The sequence below is a fragment of the Sprattus sprattus genome (assembly GCF_963457725.1).
Source record: "Sprattus sprattus genome assembly, chromosome: 17".
In the NCBI taxonomy this organism is placed as follows: Eukaryota; Metazoa; Chordata; class Actinopteri; order Clupeiformes; family Clupeidae; genus Sprattus; species Sprattus sprattus.
Genome location: NC_137915.1, coordinates 4,852,400 through 4,875,472, shown reverse-complemented (window position 1 = coordinate 4,875,472; position 23,073 = coordinate 4,852,400). Strand labels below are relative to the sequence as shown.

The 23,073-nt window shown below is 41.4% G+C and overlaps 3 protein-coding genes across 3 annotated transcripts; all 3 read right to left on the bottom strand.

The window, feature by feature from the left end:
- Positions 1 to 1,446: 1,446 nt before the first annotated feature.
- On the bottom strand, positions 1,447 to 7,930 carry ptchd3a (patched domain containing 3a; the record flags this gene model as incomplete). Its single annotated transcript, XM_080854708.1, has 4 exons — positions 1,447 to 3,446; positions 3,711 to 3,856; positions 4,071 to 4,192; positions 7,202 to 7,930. 4 exons carry the CDS (start codon positions 7,928 to 7,930, stop codon positions 1,447 to 1,449), a joined length of 2,997 nt encoding a protein of 998 aa, XP_080710834.1.
- Positions 7,931 to 13,091: 5,161 nt separating this feature from the next.
- Positions 13,092 to 13,796, bottom strand: LOC308378444 (gamma-crystallin M3-like; the record flags this gene model as incomplete). The annotated part of the gene is made up of 2 exons (XM_080855358.1): positions 13,092 to 13,370; positions 13,533 to 13,796. The coding sequence occupies 2 exons, from the start codon at positions 13,794 to 13,796 to the stop codon at positions 13,092 to 13,094; spliced, it is 543 nt and encodes a 180-aa protein (XP_080711484.1).
- Positions 13,797 to 19,513: 5,717 nt separating this feature from the next.
- LOC308378066 (gamma-crystallin M3-like) lies at positions 19,514 to 20,218 on the bottom strand (the record flags this gene model as incomplete). Its single annotated transcript, XM_080854872.1, has 2 exons — positions 19,514 to 19,792; positions 19,955 to 20,218. 2 exons carry the CDS (start codon positions 20,216 to 20,218, stop codon positions 19,514 to 19,516), a joined length of 543 nt encoding a protein of 180 aa, XP_080710998.1.
- Positions 20,219 to 23,073: the final 2,855 nt, after the last annotated feature.

Sequence of the window (23,073 nt, the reverse complement as noted above, 5' to 3'; positions counted from 1 at the left end):
GAGTGACACTAAACCTCTTATGTGTATAAAATGGTCTGTTGCTCAACCATTACCAGAGGTGACCAGATTACAAAACAAAAACCTGTGCTGTACTTTTGTGCCAGCTGTGTGAAACAAAGTCAAATCCTAAATGTATCCAAATGGTGCGTGTTTAATCAAATACAACTTGGTACATTGGGTTTGCAGAGCCCTTCAGGGATGGGTTGGGATCACAGGGGGTAGACTCCTTGTGGATACTAGAGGGTCAAACTACCATGCACCTATCCTTAAGAGACAGCCAAATATCGAAATCCTTCTGAGATACTTAAAGCAACTATGCAAAGCATGTGCAACTACAGATCTGAGGAACCACAGTTATTTGTTTACCACTCTTAACGGTGACAGCGTTTGGCAAAGAGTAGAGAGTTTAAATTCCCATTCACATACATGCAGAGCTACATATAAATATTCAAAGGACATTTTGGGGGGAAAAAATCTTACTTTAACGTACATTTTCCAATGAACAATATTAATTTTTAATCAGGAACACAGGAAATAATAATTTATGACACTGTTGAGACACTGATAGACAGAAAATATGGCGCCAAATGAATGGTATGTGGAGTGGAGCACAGAGACATACTAAACTGCTAATCTACTGCTTAATCTGGTGCTAAGTAGTGAAATGAGCTCAAAGGTCTCCTCTCACACTGCAGTCTGAATGAAAGCAAAGGATAAAAAAGAATATATCAAACTCACTTATTTATGAGCCTTAATACAAAGAGGAGGTGGTTTTCTATGTCCATTCAGTTATCATCGATTAAAACATCTATTTTAGCCTATCCAAGTAAATGTCAGTTCTCAACATATGGACAGATGTTTGTTTACAAAGTGAAAAACTTCAGGAATATAAACAATAATAATAATAGTCTTTTGGAAAATGTCATTAATGGTTAAGTTATGCGCAACATCTAAATGAAAAAGAGACTTGAAAAAAAAACATTACAGTTTTTACACACATGTACAATTTCACAGTCGACCCCTCGTTCAAAAGTTCAAAGAAAATGAGAAATTAAAAAAACTCTAGCCTAGATGCCAGGCTTCTGGAATGCTCTGGCCAGTTCTTTCGTCCCAAACAAGCTTTCACAAAAGGACCTGGCAGTTACACTCAAACAGCCTGGCTATAGGGAAGCCAGTTTTGTAATATTCAGAGTGCCTCAAGATCTACCATGGTTATTCACAAACCAACCAAGACTTTTATAACAGAAATTGCTGCCACCACAAACACTGAAGTCATTTTTTACACTATACTGAGTTCAGGTATTCAGGCCCAACAGTAATGCGCACAGTTGTTATGCAATATTTCCAAAACAAACTGCTGTGTACCCTGAACAAATGTGCTATTTTTACACCCATTAAGTAACTTGCGTAAACATTTTCACACATCTAACAAAGGACAAGGGGAATTCATTCATGACTGACTACATCAGAGCCATTGGGAGACACTGGAACATTTCCATCAGACAGGTTATTCACCCTGACACAATTCTGATCCTCGTGAGACGCCTGCTTTTGGTAGCATCTCTCTGCGACTAAAGCATTGTTGCTTGGTGTGTGCATGTGGACCTCGTAGGTCTCTCTGTCCACCGTGAACATAGGAATGGTGCTTGCCAGGCACACCTGATCATTTGCCAGGCACACCTGATCATTTGCCAGGCACACCTGATCATTTGCAGTGTGCTGGTTGTTAAGCACCACTGTCCAGATAGCAGGGCATGTCTGTGATTGACACACCTGGTTATTGCTGTCCGGCACGAACATGTGATTGACGTAGATTTGCTTGTCTTTGTCCTCATCCTCTCTCCCATTTTTCTGCCCGCTCTTTGCTTGGCAGTTGGCCATGGCCTGACCCTCTTGCTCATTTTGACTGAGGTTTTTTGCCGGGCTTCTGCACATGTCGAAGAAGGTCAGGAACACCGGAATGAATGTGAGGCCATGAAAGAGGCCAATGAAGATCACCAGGAACATGATCTTGAAGAAGGTCCTGAAAATGTAGTTCTTGGAGGCCGAGAGCACCACAACCCCCAGTATAGTGGAAAGTGCTCCTTGCAATATAGGATAGCCGAGGTGAAAGAGCGCCTCAACGGCTTTTTCGTTTGCGCTCGGCTTCTTGCTGGACACAAAGGCATAGGAGATGTGAGCCGAGAAATCCACAGAGAAGCCAATGCACACAACCAGAATGATCATGGATATGGCATCTAAATTCACATCCCAGAGGGCCATGAACCCGGTCACCCCTAAGATGATAGAGGCGATGGAGAAGGTCACCCAGAGGGAACACAGTGGGTTTGGAATCAACATGAGGGAAATAACCAGCATCACTGCTGCGGTGACGGCAACATTCTGGATGGTGTTAACGACGATGACAGCATACTGGTCGTGATAGATAAATGCCGGGTGATAGACCAGGAGAGGAACTGGACACTTCCTGGCAGTATCTCGCAATTTGTTGAGCATATTCATTTCATCGAGAGCCGTAGATATGTTCACGGTCTGGACGAAAAAACGAGAGGCATGGATAGAATTGTTTGTGAAATTAACATCCTGCTTGAAATCCGAGTAGAATCTCAAAAACAAGTTAAGGTTCTTCTTGAAAACGTGCTCAGCACTCAAATTCAGGTTGGTGTGGTATCCATAATATTTGTATGATTTCAGCCATGAGGTAAATATGTCCTTCTCAATAAACGTCAGGTTTTTGAAATCTTCTACGCATGTTTCAAGATCCGACATCTTTTTCTCATCCCAGTATGGAAATTCCTCACGTATGATAACCATAATATTTGGACCATACTCGTAAAAGTATTCCTTTTCGTCATTGTAATATTGTACCACATAAGAGTCATCAGCTGCAAGGTTGCGCAGGTCTATTCCCTCCTGGATTTGAAAGCATCCATACAGGCTAACACACAGGTAAATGGAATAGAGTAGAATAACCAAAAGCTTAGTCCCCGACTTGGTAAGAAAAGGCCCATAATACTTTTTGAAGAAGTGGTTCATGGGCTGTACCTCCTCTGTGCCTGTGTGGGGGTCATACGCCCCTCCCACACAGCATAGGTTGTACCATTTGGTTTGACCCACGGTGCCCTCCTCAGGGACCTGCTTACAGGTCAGCCAGTGCTTGTTGCTGTTCTCCCGTCGGCCGTTCAGCACCAGGAATGCCCCGAAGAACGTTATGCTGTAGATGTAGCAGAACAGGATGGCGGCGCTGGTGTACAGGCAGAAGGACTGGACGGAGCGGAACGGAGTCATCAGGCCGATGTAGAAGGCCAGGACGTCGGTCAGAGTGGTGATGGTGATGGAGATAGCCGCCTCTTTATAGGTGTTCGCCAAACGGTCTTCCACTTTGTCATGGACGTTGGTCTGCTGCCAGCAAGATAAGAGGATGAACATGTCATCGACTCCAATCCCTTGGAAAAACAAGATAGTTGAAATTACATACATTTCAGTGGTTATAACTGTATCCTCTAGACAGTGTTCCCTGAAAGATGTACAAGGCTAAAATAACTTTTTTTTGGGGGGGGGGGGGGAGATATGACAGGAAGCGAGGCGGAGAAGAGGTGGGGAGAGACTTGGGAAATGACATCAGGCCATGTAGCCCGTAAGTGGGGGGCTTTATCGGCTTGCGCCACCGTGCCCCCCTGGCTAAAAGAACTTTGAGCTGACAGACTTACCTAATATCAGAAAGGGTGAGTTGGCCACTGTCATGACAAAAGGAACTCCAATGTGAAGCATCATCCCGAAGGAAGAGAGCACTGCCAGGCCAGCAGAGATCACACCAATGGTGGCAACCCACACTTTATTCCTCACACAGTCAAATCTGTCAAAAATAAAACACCTTTTGCACCACAGCTGATCCCAAAGGTAACTTAATCTTTAGTATAACTTAACACTGTTAATGTTATACCATAGCTGATCCCAAAGGTAACTTAATCTTAAGTAAAACTTAACACTGGGTAACTTAATCTTAAGTATAACTTAACACTGTTAATGTTATAATCATATTTGTCAATCATACATAAAATGGTTCATACCTTAAGCAAGACAGGATTGAAAAAACGATGGCAATTACATATGTGATGGAAAACAAAGGAATGACATCCCTTGTGTTTGCTTCAAACTCCACCTGTCTTGACAGAGAGGTTGAATGGGTAACCTATAAACACAATACACATCTGTATCAGAAAAAAAATATTTCATAGAGGTTTCTACATGCATATAAAATCTACAAGCACCACATATAAATTGTTTTCAATATAATCAAGGCCACAAAATGTTGGGTTACTTAACGTAATCTGGTTCTTTGATAACAGAGTGAGGTTTGTGAGGTCACTATGGGAATCGCCTTGGGTGTGACCAACTACAGAGGCTCTGAGTTAGCACCCCTATAAACAGAGACACACACCAACTCCTAGCACTGCATGCGCTAGGGATGGACCTGAGACATCTAGCCTGTAGAATTGTGCAAACGGCCCGAGGCCCAAGATGAAGCCAAGAAGCCATAAATCCCAGCATGCAATGTGGCCACTTTATGTCACCGAAAGCAGGCTAGAGACGCACGAAAGACGCTGTTCTCCCCCTCCGACAGACATAGGGGGTTGATATTAGGACCCAAGTGATCTGTACACAGTCATGGCTCTAAACGAGTCTTTTTCAAATAGATTTTGAACCCCAGATTCCTCAGATGAGTGTGAAACTCTGATTGCTTGTTGTGTTCAGTGGGAACACATCAAGCAGCCGTCTATGTAGGAGAATATTCTGATACTGTTGTTTCCACACGTTTGCTGAATACCTGTGGGATTAGGGAACACCCGAACAGGACTGTTTGATATTGGTAGAATTTGCCCTTGTATGCAAACCTGAGACATTTGCTGTGCGTGGAGTAAAAATCTATGTAAAATCCCTTTTGGCTTTCCTCCTGTTGGACAACTCTGATCGCCTGTTTGTTTAACAGGGATCCAATCTCGTCCCGTAGGACAGGAGCGGAATCCCTGTTGGCAACAGAAGCTAACACACCACTGTTTTCGTAGCAGATTGTATCCTGTATCCCCAAAGAACTGTGCTATAGAACCCAAAGATGAACTGTGCATGCGTGCAATTGGTCTGGACTGTTGGGCAGAGACAGTGTAGTGGTCCTCCTCGTCCTCCTTCATATTGCCCATGTCGCATAGACCAAAATTGGTCTTTGTGTCATTGCTACTTGGCTCTCCCTCTACTTGACTGAGGAGGTCCTCTAACAGGAGAGGCACTTTTGGGAATTCGTCTTCATTGTGTCCGCCAGGCTCACAGCCGATGGTCACTGACCACAGCTTTAGGTGTGGCTCCAGACAGGTGGGGGGTCCTGTTAGTTCAATACAACTACTCTCAACCTCCTTTTTCTAATTTTCAGTGGCATCAACGCACAGTGGATGCACGCTTGCAGGTCAACCAAAGACGCCTGACTGTGTTTAGCACCAGTGGTGTAGTCCAGGGTATACGCAGGTATACGGAGTATACCCACTTATTTTTCAGTAAGCATTGAGTATACCCACTTCTCAAAACAGGGCGTTTATCCTGTGCTGTATGGGCTGCTTAAAAAAATGAAGAGTATACCCACTTCTCCAGGGACCACTACACCACTGTTTAGCACCCATGCAAACGATGCATAGCAGGTGAGGATCCCTGTCTGAGATGGTGGCTCTGCATCATGTGGACACAGGCGGTACGCAGCCTCTCTGGTATCCGCCCCGTTTCTTTTGTGGGTGTGGCAGCCGAAGACATTATGACTGAGCGAGAGGGGAATAAAACTTTTCTTAACTTGTCACCTAGACTTGTCAAAACACTTGAGCTTAAAAGGTTAAGTTTAGATAGCTAGGCCATTTGAGAGAGGTGACTCGTTGTGACACATTAGCTTAACAGTCGCTGTTAGCTTGCGAACTGTTAGCTGAACTAGCTGGCTAACCAAATAAACCGGGAAAGCCTTGCCTGGACTAGTTCAGCCTACAGACACATTGAGTCTGCCTACCCTGGAAAGTTCAGGCTAGGTAGGGAGAAGCAAAAATGAATGCCAAGGCTTCCTAGGTCACTTAATACCGAGTAACTTTAGAAAGAGAAACAGCTTGCTTTGACGAGGACGCTTTTCTGGTGACTTGATGCACTTCTTGATGAAGTGACTTATTCAGCACTTTCCAGCACTAAGCTGTGGTTGTGTTTAGTGACGGGTTCCTATGACAGTCCATCTGAGAACTGTTCAGCAAGCTCAGCCTTACCTGGAGTGCTGATGGAGCTTGTAGTCCTTCACAGGAAGTAAACCTGAATGACCCAATCAGGGAGGTCGACCACTCAACCATGGCTATAGGGGCAGAGGCGGAGCCTGGTTGAAGGTCGACCTGTCTGTCATGGACAGACGTGATGTCATTGGAGCTTCCATAGTTGGTCACGCCCAAGGCGATTCCCATAGTGAAATAGTGAAACACTGAACGAAGTTAGAAAAATACCTAACGATTAGCCAGACAACATATAACCATATCAAAGGTGCAGTGTATAGTTTTTTATGCTGACAAGGAACACCAAATGACATCAGATAGAAATTGACTGAAGAATGTGGCCAACAAATATGACAAAAAAAACCGTAAGAGACAAAAAAGATGTATGCAATGGAAAGGAATATGAAGCTCCATTTCGATGTTTCCATTTTCCATCGCAGGCCTTCAGAATAATCAATATTTTAGGTCTCAAAAGCATTTTATTTTGGACTTACAATAGCAGTCTAAAAATAATAAACTCACAGCACTGGCTGATGAGTAGGCTAATGTCAGTCCCATCAACATTGAACCAGCACGCACTGAATGAGAAGTGCTGGCTGATTGTCGTGCAGTGGCGGATAAGTAATAAGTCTAAGCATGTGCAAAGCCTACAATAATCCAACCACACCAGTGCACGGCTGTCACGAACAAAAACTGCTGGTCAACGATCCGTGAAGAGGCAATAGGTGTATATTGCATCTTAATGTACTAATTCGTTGTAAGTTGTTCTGTTTGCCTTGTTTTACACCATGAAAACAAAGGTGAAAATCTGGTAAAAAGGGGATTATTTGTCTTACAGTTTGTATTACATTTGTATTATTCCGAAAATGACATGAAAGGAAATATAATACAATGAACAGAGAAAAGGTTTAGCAACTTACCCTGACAAACTTTAGGTTGCTTGTGGTAAACAACCTGAGGAACTCATTGAGCCACAAATTTGTTGCGGAACGGTTGCCATCCTTTAAGAAATAAAAAAGTCGCACGGCCTTTGCGCGTTTGATCACAGATGAATTGAGCGTTACTCCACCGACAGAATATCCTAGAAAAATACTTGTAAATCCAAAACGTAGAGAGGGGAAAGTGAGGTCAGTACGCTCGATTTTGTTGCCATAATAATTCACAACATCCAGTATCTTATTTGGCATGCATTTGTTATATTTTCTGGCACATAGCCCCTCATAAGTTAACACTTCATGACCCATTGAAACATTCAGCGCTCTAACTTTTTTGTCTAAATTCAATATTTCATTGAGCGCATCTTCAGTGAGGATGTTGGGCGATTTCGAGACCGCGATGAACGATGCATATACTCCATCCGTGAAGACCCTTTGGTTGGAAAACACCGAGTCATTCAGCGGAAAGTTATCCTGAACAAACAACCGCTCTAGTTTGGCAGGGCCGTTAACAGGTGTAAACTGCTCCTCAATGTCATTAGCCTCACGATCTTCCAGAAAATAAAATCCACTCCCGAGCATAGCAGAAATAAATAAAGGAGATAAAAAGAACCACCAAGGGTGTCTTCCCACAAAACGTCCAAACTTCTGAAAGCCGATGGAGATCGGTTTCTCCACGCAGTCTGTATGACAGCCAGTCATGGTCACCGGCATGTAGAAAGAAGGGTGAAAAAAAGAAGACAAGTTTACGCTCTTTCTTGCATTGATACTGTTACAAGGTCTGTCAGACCTCAATCTTTGTTAAAGTAATTGAGAATGGCAGACTGAAAATTCTTTAAAAAGTAAATTTGTTGCGCACAACTTTGTTTTACAAGAGCCCTGAATACATAATGCATTCAGGGTATTTGCACATCCTGACGCACTTTCGCATAATTCAGTGTGAAACCTGCTTAGGGCGACCACTCAAGGAAAGTGCAAAAAGTGTCGCAAAGAATGTGACTGGAGCGCATGGTTTGGCTATGCTGATTTCCAATTAGCACAGCCAGAACTCAATGTAATTAACTTATTTGAAGGAGACATCACTGTTATATTTAATATTGTAGGCTACATAATACATTGATAGGCTACGTCACTTCGACGCACCCTGAGACTATCACCCTAGAATATTCGTGCGCTATAATAAAAAAAGCCCTGGTCAATAATATTTTAAAGGCACCCAGTGCAACTTTCGAGGCTTAAAAATAAACATTCAATTGATAGTCTTTTTTACACGTAGTAAGTTTCAATAGCTCCATACGATTACATATCGACATTCAAGGAGCAAAGATAAGACGTCTTGTGTGGTGAGAACTGATAGAAAATCGATAACAACAACAATCGCCGCCATTTTCTTTATTTTTTGTGACCTACAATAAATAAAGCAGGATTCCAGTCAATGGAAAAATGGCCTCTCCCCGCCGGCGATTGTTGTTGTTTACGATTTTCTATCAGTTCTCACCACACAACGACGTCTCATCTTTGCTCCTTGAATGTCGATATGTAATGGTATGGAGTTATTGAAACTTAATACGTGTAAAAAAGACTAGAAATTGAATGTTTATTTTTCATTGAATGTTTACATAAAGTTGCACTGGGTGCCTTTAATACAACATACATTTTACACGACTACCAGAACCACTTATTCAGTTTCTGAATTTGCATTACTCTTTCACGGTGGTGCATTTTAGTAACATATCTGCGACCCATCCTACATCCCCATCAATTCATCATATTATACTGTATATGCAACCCATCCTACCGGCTCATCAATATTTCAGATTTGTCAATAGTTAAAAATCAACATTTTAACCTCATTCATTGGTTTTTAATATCTGCAAAATAAAATACTTACGGCGTGATTTGGGGTGTCTCTGGTCCATCTTTGGGCTACCAGCAAAAGGTCCTGGTTGTTGACAAGGAGGACAGTTAATGAGACCGACGGCCTATTCACAGTGACAAACTGTGTCGTTTAATTAGAGAGAGTGTACGTGCGCTGAAGCGGTCAATAATTGTCCCCCCAAACGTGATTTGGAAATTCATTCTTGGGGCCCCTAATATGCTTCTGAGGGAGCATGTAAAGGACAACCCCAAAACAGACGCTTCACAGTTACTAGGTAAAGTTATTTGATAACTAAATTTGAGATATTTTATAAATATGACAAGAAACACTTCATCATTGTTTATTCAGGGAGAATTGACTGAGCACAGGGCAGCAATTAAACTTAACGTGAGGATATATAAGGCACCTAGTCGTACTGATGTACTCTCAATCAGTTATTGTAGGCTCCTTTTGTTTGGAGAGGTTTTGAATGTTCTACAATTTATTGTGTTTTCTTTTTGATAACCCTACAAAGCAGTCTGTGTTGTGTGGGTTGAAAATGCTGCAAGTGTAAAAAAAAAACAAAAAAACAATAAGGTCAAGCACATAAATATAATTTAATTCTACTGAGACATTGTTGCCATCTTGTGGCACAATAGCTGGCTTACATCGAGATTTGTTTGCAGTGAACATGTATTTACGCAATTTAAAGAAAAACCATGGTATACATGAATGAAATGATGACAAACACAGTCACATTACCCAAATTCTATTGTTAAATTTCATTATTTGCTACTTATTTATGAACATATCCATTTATTTCCATACATTGGTGAGCATAAACACTCTGTACTGCTACCATATAAGATTTTCTAAAATCCCTGAAACTTTCCCAAATCAACTGCTGCTATAATAAACTCTAAAAACGCACATAAAAGGTCAACTGTAATAATACTAATAATAAACTTTATTTGTATAGCACCTATCATTCAGAAAACAATGCAGCAAAGAACCTACGTGCACAAAGAACTAGGGTAGAGTGCATAAAATAAAATGAATATAAAAACCGGGATAGAATGCAGAAAGCTTTAAGATAAAAAAAAATTGAATACATTAAATGCATAACATAAGATAGAAAATAAAACTCTGCAGAGATATAGTATAACTCTGTGGTCCCCTGTCTCTACAGTTCAGCACAGACTGGGACCCTGTGGGAAGTTTGGAATGTTCCCCAGACTGCTGTACTGGATACTGGCTGTCTTAGCAGTTCAGTTAAAGGCAAAGTCCATGAATCTGATGAAAAGCTGATTTTTCAGCTATAAACAAATATTGCAAGATACAGTCCACACCCAGCTTTTTTCGCTCTTAGAGATGGTAATGCATTTAATATCACCTTGAGTCTGTTAGTTTTTTATACGCTGTTTCAAGTAAGTTTTATTCTATGGTGTTAAAATATAGTGTGATGGCCTGCTGCCATATCTACTAAAAACTATCTGCCAAAAGGCATGAATCTCTGCAATTAGCCTGAAACATACCATATTTGCTACATCTGCAATCTATAATGATGTATCTTCCAGCGGTAAATCATGTTGTCCAGAGAATCCCCTTCATTTTTAGATGTTACAAATCTTTACTAGTATTTCTTGGGCTCCTTGTCGCAAGATTGTGTGAACTCTACTGACTTGGGTCTATTTACCAAACTTGAATATCCCTTGGATATTTTCATTTTAGGCTATCATGACTAGCCTGCCCAAGAACAGCCTTCAATATGTGGTAACCGTATGTTTATCTGTCCATCCTTTCCCTATAGGTATGGCTAATCATTCAATCCTCCATATGTTCCTCATGGTTTAACTTTCAGTCGTGGTAACTTCACATCTTACTACTTCTACGGACGTTGACCCCGGATGTTTAAGTGAAAAAAACTATTCAGGAAACCCTCATTTGTCCTTCAGGCTCAGTTGTCTCTGTATAATCTTTAATCAAATGTACTTATTCCTAACTGACGTAGTTCTGTTCATGGTGGTGATGATCTGTTCCCCTCTATCTATTCACCCCCCCCCCCCCCCCCCCCCCCATTTTAACAGTAAGAGGCAGGCTAGGAGGTCATGTCGGAGTGGGCCTAGAATATTATGTGGTTTCTCAAAGGTGTGATCACTGAGTGCATCTGTTATTCAGTCAATGTGCAATTTGTTGCTCATTTGTGCATGATTGGTTCTGCAAACGGCAGAAGCAAATGTTACGAACTCAACGAATGATCATGTACTCACAATTCCTTGGACGCCCACATTCACACAGACAGCAGTAAACTCAAGAACTACTCAACAGCTTCATCACATATTCATCCATGCAATCTCTCTCTCTCTCTCTCCCTCTCTCTCTCTCTCTCTCTCCCTCTCTTTCACACGTGCCCACACAGCGGCTCTTTCCAGTCTCTCATGTGTAGTCCAAAAACTGACAGAAGTGCTTAAATCCCTCAGTCGGGTCATAAAGTCTGCTGAGAGAATAGTTGGACTTCCACTGCCTCGCCTGGATGACATCTTTAGGACGCGCTGCCTCAGCCGAGCATGTGGCATTTTAAAGGATGAGACTCACCCCGCAAACCATCTCTTCACCCTGCTACCCTCTGGCAGGCGCTACCGGGCCACTACAGCCCGCACCTCCAGACTGCAGAACAGTTTCATCCCCAGGGCCATCACAGAACTTAATAATCACACTACACTCCTATCCTCCACCCAGCACAACTGCACTTTTGTTAGTGGTTGCACAAACAAATTTCGTTGTGTATCCAATGCACAATGACAAATAAAGTCTATTCTATTCTTTACAATGGATGTTGGTTTTGGTTCCAAACTAATTTGTTTGGGGTTGAAAACATTTACAGAAAGATATCATAGGGGAGGCACTGGACACCGGTTTCTCGGCACAAACATTTCTCTCGTTCTCTTTTTCCTTCTTTTACTCTGGTCATCGTCAGCCGGTTGCCTTTCTTGACACAACTTCAGTAAAAGTACTGACAGCAGATTATAAAGAGAAGAACAATTAAAGCATACAATGTCACCATTATAAATATATTCTGTATGTATATGCGTGTGTGATCTAAGTCCTACTGCAGTGCCACAAACTTCCTATGGAAATACATGCAAAAAGGTATTCTGCTTGGTAAAGCCCTTTGATGTTGCCCTATTCAAACAGTAATGTAACGCCACAGCACCCTAGTGGAGCTCACAGCCTTTCAAATCAGGGCCCGAGGATTTGAGCTGAGTCTTTCATGAATTAGTGCCATGACTTGCTTTTCTTCTATGTTCCTTTCAAAGAACAGTCAAGTAACTTATTTATCTCTAACCTCATTTCCTCTCCTGAATCGTGAGCAATACATACCTTAGCATCTTCCCCTAAAAAAAGCCTTAAAAAGTGTGTTTTCAAACTGTGTTGTCATATTGGTAAAGTAAGGAACCATGTACCAGATGGCAGAACCAGATTTGAAATCTGATGTTGTGAAAAATCATTTCAGGGCAATATATAATCTGAGTAAAGACCAAATTACGAAAAGTGATTGTCTCAGTTTCTCCTTGTAAAGTAGTTATTGCTATGTATTCATATTTATAAACACAGGGAAGAACGTTCACGACAAGACATTTCAATTCAGCATGTTTCAGGAAAGGAGACTAACCTATTACCTATTTACAGCAGCTAAGGTGTATTTGGCTTTGATTTAGTTTTGATGCTGTTGGGAGTATTTGGCATGATGGATATTTATTAGTCTGAGGTGTGAGCTATGCTTCTGTGTAGCTTTTCACATTTTTAGATGTTGTATGGTCTTAAAATCTTCTTCAGTTGCCCTCTAAACAGTGGTTTAAGACTTCTACATTTTTAAATGTCAGTATCTCCATAGAAGGTATGAGAACTTACTGTGTCCTTAAAGCCAGAATTCCATTCCTGAATAAAAATGAATTATTCACTTACACTTCTTTTCCAAGGGATTAAACATTTTATTGACAATCAAACATGCCGTGCCTAATTACAGGAATCCATGATGCGCCTCATGCTCATGAATCTGGTGTTGCTGAATCCCTGGTCCCTGAAGCTTCTGTGCTCTCCAGGCCTCATGTACATCATTCTGCCTCTGAAGTTGGGCTGCTCATACATGAGCCAGTGGCCATCCATAACATTGCAGGACTGGCAGTCAGACATGCGGTAGCGATCCATGATGGATTCACAGTCATCATTCAGCTCCATACTCTGACCACCGTAGCTCTCCCTCTCGTAGATCTTCATTCTGAACTGTCCTCTATGCTGTAAAAGTAATGAAACAATGTTTACCTGGGCATGTGTTTCCATACATAAGTAGCTAGCAAGTGTCCCATTGCTTACAGTTCAACGCATTCATATTCATGAAAATGATCATGTAGTATTTTCCAACTTCAAATTTGAATAGAATGGATTTTGGCCACTTACATTAGGGATCATACGGCAGGACCTGATGTTGTCGAACATCATGCCCTGGCTCTGCATGCGCTGCATGTCAGGGTACTCGCCCCTCCTCATGAAGAACTGGTTGCCCATGAAGTTGGGACGCTCGTACACCATGAAGCAGCCGCTCTCCACCCTGCAGGACTGGCAGCGGTTGAAGTGGGAGGACATGTCGGAACAGTCGCTATTGCACTCATAGGAGCGACCCTGGAAGTTCTTTTCCTCGTAGAAGATGATCTGAAATAACATTCATTTCTCTACATTTAGAAGTTTCTTTATTGCATTTATACATGTTGTACATCATTCAGTTGGTTATATTATAATGACTCATCTGAAATAACATTAATGACTCATCGACGATGTATGAGTCACATATTCATTTCCTGAAAATGTGTCACTTGTAAATGTAATGTTTACTAATACGAATATTCAGTATCAATATTTCTATTTTTCAGTTTTTACTGAGAAGATAATATTCCAGAGCTGGACTTACCTTGCCCATCATGGTTGCGGTTGTGGTGTTTCTGTCTCAGGATTGCACAGCTTTGACACTGACTCTCTAGTGCTTTTATTCTTGACCTGGTTGCCAGAACATGTGCATCTATTGTTAAAAACCTGACAGAGCAACATTGCATAACAGGCCTGGCCTGCTCTTCACAATTCAAAGTGGCCTCTAAAGGGTTATTATTTGCCATTGCTTGCATTTTACACAAATATGACTCTCCAAAGTTGTATTTTGTTGAACATCGTAGATTAACTCTAACATAACCAAAGAATGACAAAATAATGAACGAATAATGGCAAATTTAGTTTTTTTCGTGAGGCAATGCATGTGTCAGCCAGTCGAATTGCCTTTCATGCATAACTGACAGCACAGGCGCTAGCCAATCAGGTCCCGTATATGCTCAGTGTAAAGAGCTAAAAAAAAAAAAGATGACCAAACTCTGTAAATGGTCGTATTTGTACCTAAAAGTTGTTTGTTTGACTTTTATGCTTAGATTTGAAAGTTACAGAGAAATAGACACTGTACAATGTAAAAACCCCTTTATTGTAACTGAAAAAAATACGTCTGATAGGATTTGCGAGGTGTCTGAGCACCTTATCTAATGTTAGCTAATGTTGTATGCTACTAATCACAAGGTAAACTGCTTGCTAGTGGCGTGATTGGTTTGTTGACCTGTCAATCTCAATGTAATGTCTCTGGTATCAACAGAACCCCATGCACCAGACCCCTCCTGTGGCAACCGTTGAATCAACGCAGTCTAACACCTACATGTGAAAGGTCTGTTACAAAGCTGATAGGTGAAAATTCACCCTAGTTAGTTCAGGACTCCGGAGCTGCATGAAAGTATATTTATTAGACAGACAAACAAAGACAATTGCAATCGGGCTTCCCTCCAAGCACAAGGCTGACCGTGAAGGCCATGATAAACCCTTTGCACAAGGTTTATATAGTCAGAAGTTTGGTTTTCAGCAGGGATGATCACGTAGTGGATTTTCTCACGTCCGAGGCTCCCTGACTTGCAAGGATGGCAGTTTTGCACAAGGTCGGAAGAAGCACAGTTCTCTTCTTATCTCCTCTGGTCTAAACATGCTCCTGTTCATATGCAGACTTAGTGGCACCTAATATTCTAGTTACACACAGAGAGAGAAAAGCCATGCTCCTGCTTTCATAAGCACATGATTCATACAAGGAATATATTAATACAAGTCACTTGATTATTATATTCTTAAGTCATTAACAGTGTTTGGAAGTAATCTCTATCAAAAGCGCTCACACGATTCCGTCAGAATGCGTTGATCTGTTAAGGGCGACGTCATCCTTTGCCGAACTGAATTGTGGCTCCGTTTGGTTTCGGCAAAGGATGACGTCACCCCATTCAAAGTGAATGGGGATCCGTTGCTCTTAACGGATCAACGCATTCCGACGGAACCGTGTGAGTGCTGCCTTACGGGTCGGTCACACCTATGCATTGGAATGCGTTGATCCAACAGAAGGCGGAGGAGGAGTCTGGCGCGTGCGGTTTTGTTGATACCGGAGACGTTATAGTGAGATTGACAGGTCAACAAACCAATCACATCACTAGCAAGCTTTTACCCTGTGAGTAGTAGCATGCTATCATTAGATAGGGTGCTCAGACACCTCGCAAATCCTATGAGACGTATTTTTCAGTGACAATAAAGGGTTTTTTACATTGTACAGTGTCTATTTCTCGGTGACTTTTAAAAAATCAACTTGTAGGTACAAATACGACCATATACGGAGTTTGGTCAGCCATCTTTTTTTTTTGAGCTTGCCGCTCTGTAGACGTGAGCATATACGGGATATGATTGGCTAGCACCTGTGCTGTCAGTTATGCATGAAAGGCAATTTGATTGGCTGACGCATGCATTGCCTCTCGAAAATTTGAACATTCTTCAACTCTTGCCGCAAGCAAAGCATGAAACGCAACGCACGCGAACCAAACAGGGGCGGCGCCAGGGGAGGGGCTAGGGGGTGCTGCAGCTCCCCCTGGATTAGCCATAGCACCCCCAAAGCACCCCCAAGAAAATAATGGTTTATTTATTTATAATTAGTATTTCATTTCATTCTGCGTTCTTAATTTAATTTATTGTGTTATAATAATATTTCATTCACAAAAGAAAATAATAACAGATTGAAATTAACAGATAGTTCACTTAGCACGACACAGACAGGTCGCATGCGTGAACGTTGACGTTCACTGACGATAGAAGGAGAAAGAGAGCTAATCCACTGTCAAAGTCATTCAAGCGGTACTATCAACAAATTCACAATAATGGAACCGTTTTTGATACCCACATTTTCACGAATAGAAAAATCATGTGACGTTGAAGAACAAGAAGGAATGCAACAGGTATCTGCATTTTATTAGAAGAAGAGGGAGGTCGTGATTAAAGAGATGAACCCTACACCTCAACTGAGGGTGCTAGCCATTCTTTGAGAAGTAAAGTTTTAAGTTGTATTGTACAATGATACAGTGATCTAGCTCTTATTATTGTGGTTTTGAGTGCCTTAGGTTTTGTTTCATTCACTTTTAAAAAGGGCCTGTATCTTTACACCGTTTAAGATTTAAGATGGAACGGTCTTGTTTGATGTGTAACATTAATGAATGCGGTCCTTTTTGGGGTTTTCTGGATCCGCCTTAAAAAAATCAGAGACTAGCCTAGCCTAGGACGAGCAGTCTGTCTGTGCTAGCCAGGTATACCTAAGCTTCTACGTTTTAATTGATTGTGACCTGAAGTAATATATACTTTTTGAAAGCATTTCTGACTCTTGACTGTTTTAGCACTGATATGTGAATAGAATTGTCTCACTTTGTACGGACATGTTTATAGGCCATCTAGAAATATCTATCTTCTATTCTAATTTGCCCTCTTTAGTTTAGAATGTATTGAACTATATATGTTTAGTTTAATTTGTCAGACATGGTAGTGGTGGCTTGGTGGTCACCTAGCGCCAACCTGTAACCCCCACTGAAGTAAGCAAAGTATTTGGGATTGCGGAATCTATAACATGCTGCATGCATTTTGTCAGTGACCGTCGCAGATGAACGCGGCTATGTCCGTCGGAAGTAGCCTAATGATAATAATAATAATACAATCAATTTGTATGCTGCTTTTCATGGACCACAAAGACGCTTCAGAAAGCAAACATGTAATCAGATGTGACGATATGGTGGGTAGGTGTTGTAGTAGAGAACCATGTGACACATATGTTAGTATCACCTTAATTTCATAGCACCCTCGGTAAAATGCCGAGCACCCCCATAGCACCTGCAGAAAAAAATTATCTGGCGCCGCCACTGGAACCAAACGGAGCCACAATTCAGTTCAGCAAAGGATGACGTCACCCCATTCAAAGTGAATGAAGATGCGTTAACCCTGACGGATCAACGCATTCCAACGCATAAGTGTGACCGACCCGTCAGTGATACGAGTTTCGACAGGGAAGTGACCGAAGTGAGGAGTACATGTAGTGTGGGTGACAGGTGCAGGTGCAGGTGATTGTGTCATTAGGAGTTTGGAATGGTGACAGATGAGTGTGATAAGTATGCGAGTGAATGTGACTGAGGCAGGTGCAGGCAATAATAATAATAATAATTAAGACCTTTGTCAGCTTTTAAATGGCACACACGACACCCCGGAACACACACGTGAATTTATTTTCTGCTTTTTCCCATCCTGGACCGTCCTTCCTCGAGCAGTGGGCCACGGCAATGATCACACTTTCAAGGTTTGAACTTATAACAAATTGGCTTCTTTATAGTAACTCAAATAGTAAATGATCTGTTGAAGACACTGTAGAGGTCCAACTTCAACAATAAATAACTCAAGACAGTTTCAACTGAAGTCTCTCAGATTAAGTTCAAGGACTTCAGCAAGCATCTGAAAAATCCAATTAACAAAAAAGATATCCAGTCATAGATCAAGTCCCTTAAACTTTAGTCCATCATTCTGTAATTTTTATATCCATAAAAATGAGAAAAAACAAAGGACGACCCAAAAAGATAAAAGTACGCCTTTTCATATGTATTCAGCCAAGCCAAACAAAAAAAGGATTGTTCTCACCCAAAATCCCCCTTCTCTTGCAGTAAGGCCCAAAAATCTAAATATCTTAAAATTCTACAACCTTCAAATAGGCAAGTGAGTAAGGTGTATATAGTCCCCTTTCTTGACACAACTTCAGTAAAAGTACTAACAGCAGATTATAAAGAGAAGAACAATTAAAGCATACAATGTCACCATTATAAATATATACTGTATGGATGGATTTTTTATATATATGTACAACATATTTAATCATTTTACAATGACAATGTAAGAGGTAATAGTAAATATTTTAATAATATGGACTGGAATCTAACAAGTAACAAGTGGGCTTGATAGCACATTCCCCATTATGATTAGCTCAGAGGACACAAATTAAACAACACAATCAGAAATTAATATGCCAATTAGCCTGTCCCATAAAAGCTTTACTCTATCCTAGCCTTCCTATGGAAATACATGCAAAAAGTTATTCTGCTTGGTAAATCCCTTTGATGTTGCCCTATTCAAGCAGCAATGTAACGCCACAGCACCCTAGTGGAGCTCACAGCCTTTCAAATTAGGGCCCGAGGATTTGAGATGAGTCTTTCATTAATTAGTGCCATGACTTGGCTTTTCTTCTATGTTCCTTTCAAAGAACAGTCAAGTAACTTATTTATCCACAAAACTGCCATCAAGCTCATTTCCTCTCCTAAATCGTGAGCAATACATACCTTAGCATCTTCCCCTAAAAAAGCCTTAAAAAGTGTGTTTTCAAACTGTGTTGTCATATTGGTAAAGTAAGGAACCATGTACTAGATGGCAGAACCAGATTTGAAATAGGATGTTGTGAAAAATCATTTCAGGGCAAAATATAATCTGAGTAAAGACCAAATTACGAAAAGTGTTAGTTGTCCTTGTAAAGTAGTCATTACTATCTGTAGGCTATGACTAATGCCGATGTATTCATATTCATAAACACAGGGAAGAACGTTCACGACAAGACATTTCAATTCAGCATGTTTCAGGAAAGGAGACTAACCTATTACCTATTTACAGCACTAAGGGCATGACCATGTATTTGGCTTTGATTTAGTTTTGATGCTGTTGGGAGTATTTGGCATGATGGATATTTATTCGTCTGAGGTGTGAGCTATGCTTCTGTGTAGCTTTTCACATTTTTAGGTGTTGTATGGTCTAAAAATCTTCTTCAGTTGCCCTCTAAACAGTGGTTTAAGACTTCTACATTTTTAAATGACAGTATCTCCATAGAAGGTATGAGAACTTACTGTGTCCTTAAAGCCAGAATTCCATTCCTGAATAAAAATGAATAATTCAAACTTACACTGCTTTTCCAAGAGGATTAAACATTTTATTGACAATCAACTGTTTCTAAAGGGTTAGGAAACATGCCGTGCCTAATTACAGGAATCCATGATGCGCCTCATGCTCATGAATCTGGTGTTGCTGAATCCCTGGTCCCTGAAGCTTCTGTGCTCTCCAGGCCTCATGTACATCATTCTGCCTCTGAAGTTGGGCTGCTCATACATGAGCCAGTGGCCATCCATAACATTGCAGGACTGGCAGTCAGACATACGGTAGCGATCCATGATGGATTCACAGTCATCATTCAGCTCCATACTCTGACCACCGTAGCTCTCCCTCTCGTAGATCTTCATTCTGAACTGTCCTCTATGCTGTAAAAGTAATGAAACAATGTTTACCTGGGCATGTGTTTCCATACATAAGTAGCTAGCAAGTGTCCCATTGCTTACAGTTCAACACATTCACATATATGAAAATGATCATGTAGTATTTTCCAACTTCAAATTTGAATAGAATGGATTTTGGCCACTTACATTAGGGATCATACGGCAGGACCTGATGTTGTCGAACATCATGCCCTGGCTCTGCATGCGCTGCATGTCAGGGTACTCGCCCCTCTTCATGAAGAACTGGTTGCCCATGAAGTTGGGACGCTCGTACACCATGAAGCAGCCGCTCTCCACCCTGCAGGACTGGCAGCGGTTGAAGTGGGAGGACATGTCGGAACAGTCGCTATTGCACTCATAGGAGCGACCCTGGAAGTTCTTTTCCTCGTAGAAGATGATCTGAAATAACATTAATTTCTCTACATTTAGATGTTTCTTTATTGCATTTATACATGTTGTAGGTAAAAGTATATCATTCAGTTGGTTACATTATAATGACTCATCTGAAATAACATTAATGACTCATCAACGATGTATGAGTCACATATTAATTCCCTGAAAATGTGTCACTTGTAAATGTAATGTTTACTAATACGAATATTCAGTATCAATATTTCTATTTTTCAGTTTTTACTGAGAAGATAATATTCCAGAGCTGGACTTACCTTGCCCATCATGGTTGCGGTTGTGGTGTTTCTGTCTCAGGATTGCACAGCTTTGACACTGACTCTGTAGTGCTTTTATTCCTGACCTGGTTGCCAGAACTTGTGCATCTATTGTTAAAAACCCTGACAGAGCAACATGGCATAACAGGCCTGGCCTGCTATTCACAATTCAAAGTGGCCTCTAAAGGGTTATTATTTGCCATTGTGTGCATTTTACACAAATATGACTCTCCAATGATGAATTTATTGAACATCGTAGATTAACTCTAACATAACCAAAGAATGACAAAATAATGAACGGATAATGACAAATTTAGTTTTTTTTTTCGTGAGGCAATGCATGTGTCAGCCAGTCGAATTGCCTTTCATGCATAACTGACAGCACAGGCGCTAGCCAATCAGATCCCGTATATGCTCAGTGTAAAGAGCTAAAAAAAAAAAAAGATGATGGACCAAACTCCGTAAATGGTTGTATTTGTACCTTTTATGTTCAGATTTTTTATTAAAGTTACCGAGACATAGACACTGTACAATGTAAAAACCCCTTTATTGTAACTGAAAAATACGTCTGATAGGATTTGCGAGGTGTCTGAGCACCTTATCTAATGTTAGCTAATGTTGTATGCTACTAATCACAAGGTAAACTGCTTGCTAGTGACGTGATTGGTTTGTTGACCTGTCAATCTCAATGTAACGTGTCTGGTATCAACAGAACCCTACGCACCAGACTCCTCTTGTGACATCCGTTGGATCAACGCATTCTAACGCGTTCATGTGAAAGGTCTGTTACAAAGCGCTCACACGATTCAGTCAGAATGCGTTTATCTGGGGCGACGTCATCCTTTGCCGAACTGAATTGTGGCTCCGTTTGGTTCGGCAAAGGATGACGTCACCCCATTCAAAGTGAATGGGGATCCGTCGCTCTTAACGGATCAACGCATTCCGACGGAACCGTGTGAGTGCTGCCTTACGGGTCGGTCACACCTATGCATTGGAATGCGTTGATCCAACGGAAGGCGGAGGAGGAGTCTGGCGTGTGGGGTTCTGTTGATACCGAAGATGTTAAAGTGAGATTGACAGGTCAACAAACCAATCATGTCACTAGCAAGCTGTGAGTAGTAGCATGCTATCATTAGAAAGGGTGCTCAGACACCTCGCAAATCCTATGAGACGTATTTTTCAGTTACAATAAAGGGTTTTTTACATTGTAGAGTGTCTATTTCTTTGTAACTTTTAAAAAATCTAACAAAAAAAAAGTCAAACAACCAACTTGTAGGTACAAATACGACCATCTACGGAGTTTGGTGAGCAATCTTTTTTTTTTAGCTTGCCGCTCTATAGACGTGAGCATATACGGGATATGATTGGCTAGCGCCTGTGCTGTCAGTTATGCATGAAAGGCAATTTGATTGGCTGACGCATGCATTGCCTCTCGCAGTTGAACATTCTCCAACTCTTGCCGCAAGCAAAGCATGAAACGCCTCGCACGCGAACCAAACGGGGCCACAATTCAGTTCGGCAAAGGATGACGTCACCCCATTCAAAGTGAATGAAGATGCGTTAACCCTGACGGATCAACGCATTCCAACGCATAGGTGTGACCGACCCGTCAGTGATACGAGTTTCGACAGGGAAGTGACCGAAGTGAGGAGTACATGTAGTGTGGGTGTCGGTGCAGGTGATTGTGTCATTAGGAGTTTGGAATGGTGACAGATGAGTGTGATAAGTATTTGAGTGAATGTGACTGAGGCAGGTGCAGGCAATAAAAATAATAATAATAATTATAATAATAATGATTAAGACCTTTGTCAGGTTTTTAATGGCACACACGACACCCCGGAACACACACATGCATTTATGGAGGCGAACCAGGACACACACGCACACAGGCCTGAGGTTGCAAGTGAATTTATTTTCTACTTTTTCCCATCCTGGACCGTCTTTCCTCCAGCAGTGGGCAGCTTCTGAATTGAACTCTCCATCTTTGGTCAGGGATAGACATGTGTTCTGTGATTTTGCATGTTTTCTTTTCTGTTGGGGTTCTTAGTGCAGGAAACCCCTTATGAATACGGGGAGAACATGCAAGCTCCACACAGAAAGAGATAGCCCACCTGAGCACTGAGGGTCTGGGGAGGACCTGCCCCCCCAGAGCCAACAGCCCCCCATGCGGGAATGGAACCCATGACATTCTTGCTCTGAGGCGCCAGTGCAAGTGGTGGAAGCACCTGAGACACTATGCCACTCAGGGGATGGAAAGGTGATTGATGCATTTTAGTCAGGAGGGGGCGTGGCAGGAGCTGGGTTTAACGCTGATGTGACAGTCAAGGCCACGGCAATGATCACACTTTCGAGGTTTGAACTTACAACAAATTGGCTTCTTTACAGTAACTCAAATAGTAAATGATCTGTTGAAGACACTGTAGAGGTCCAACTTCAACAATAAATAACTCAAGACAGTTTCAACTGAAGTCTCTCAGATTAAGTTCAAGGACTTCAGCAAGCATCTGAAAAATCCAATTAACAAAAAAGATAACAAGTCATAGATCAAGTCCCTTAAACTTTAGTCCATCATTCTGTAATTTTTAGATCAATAAAAATGAG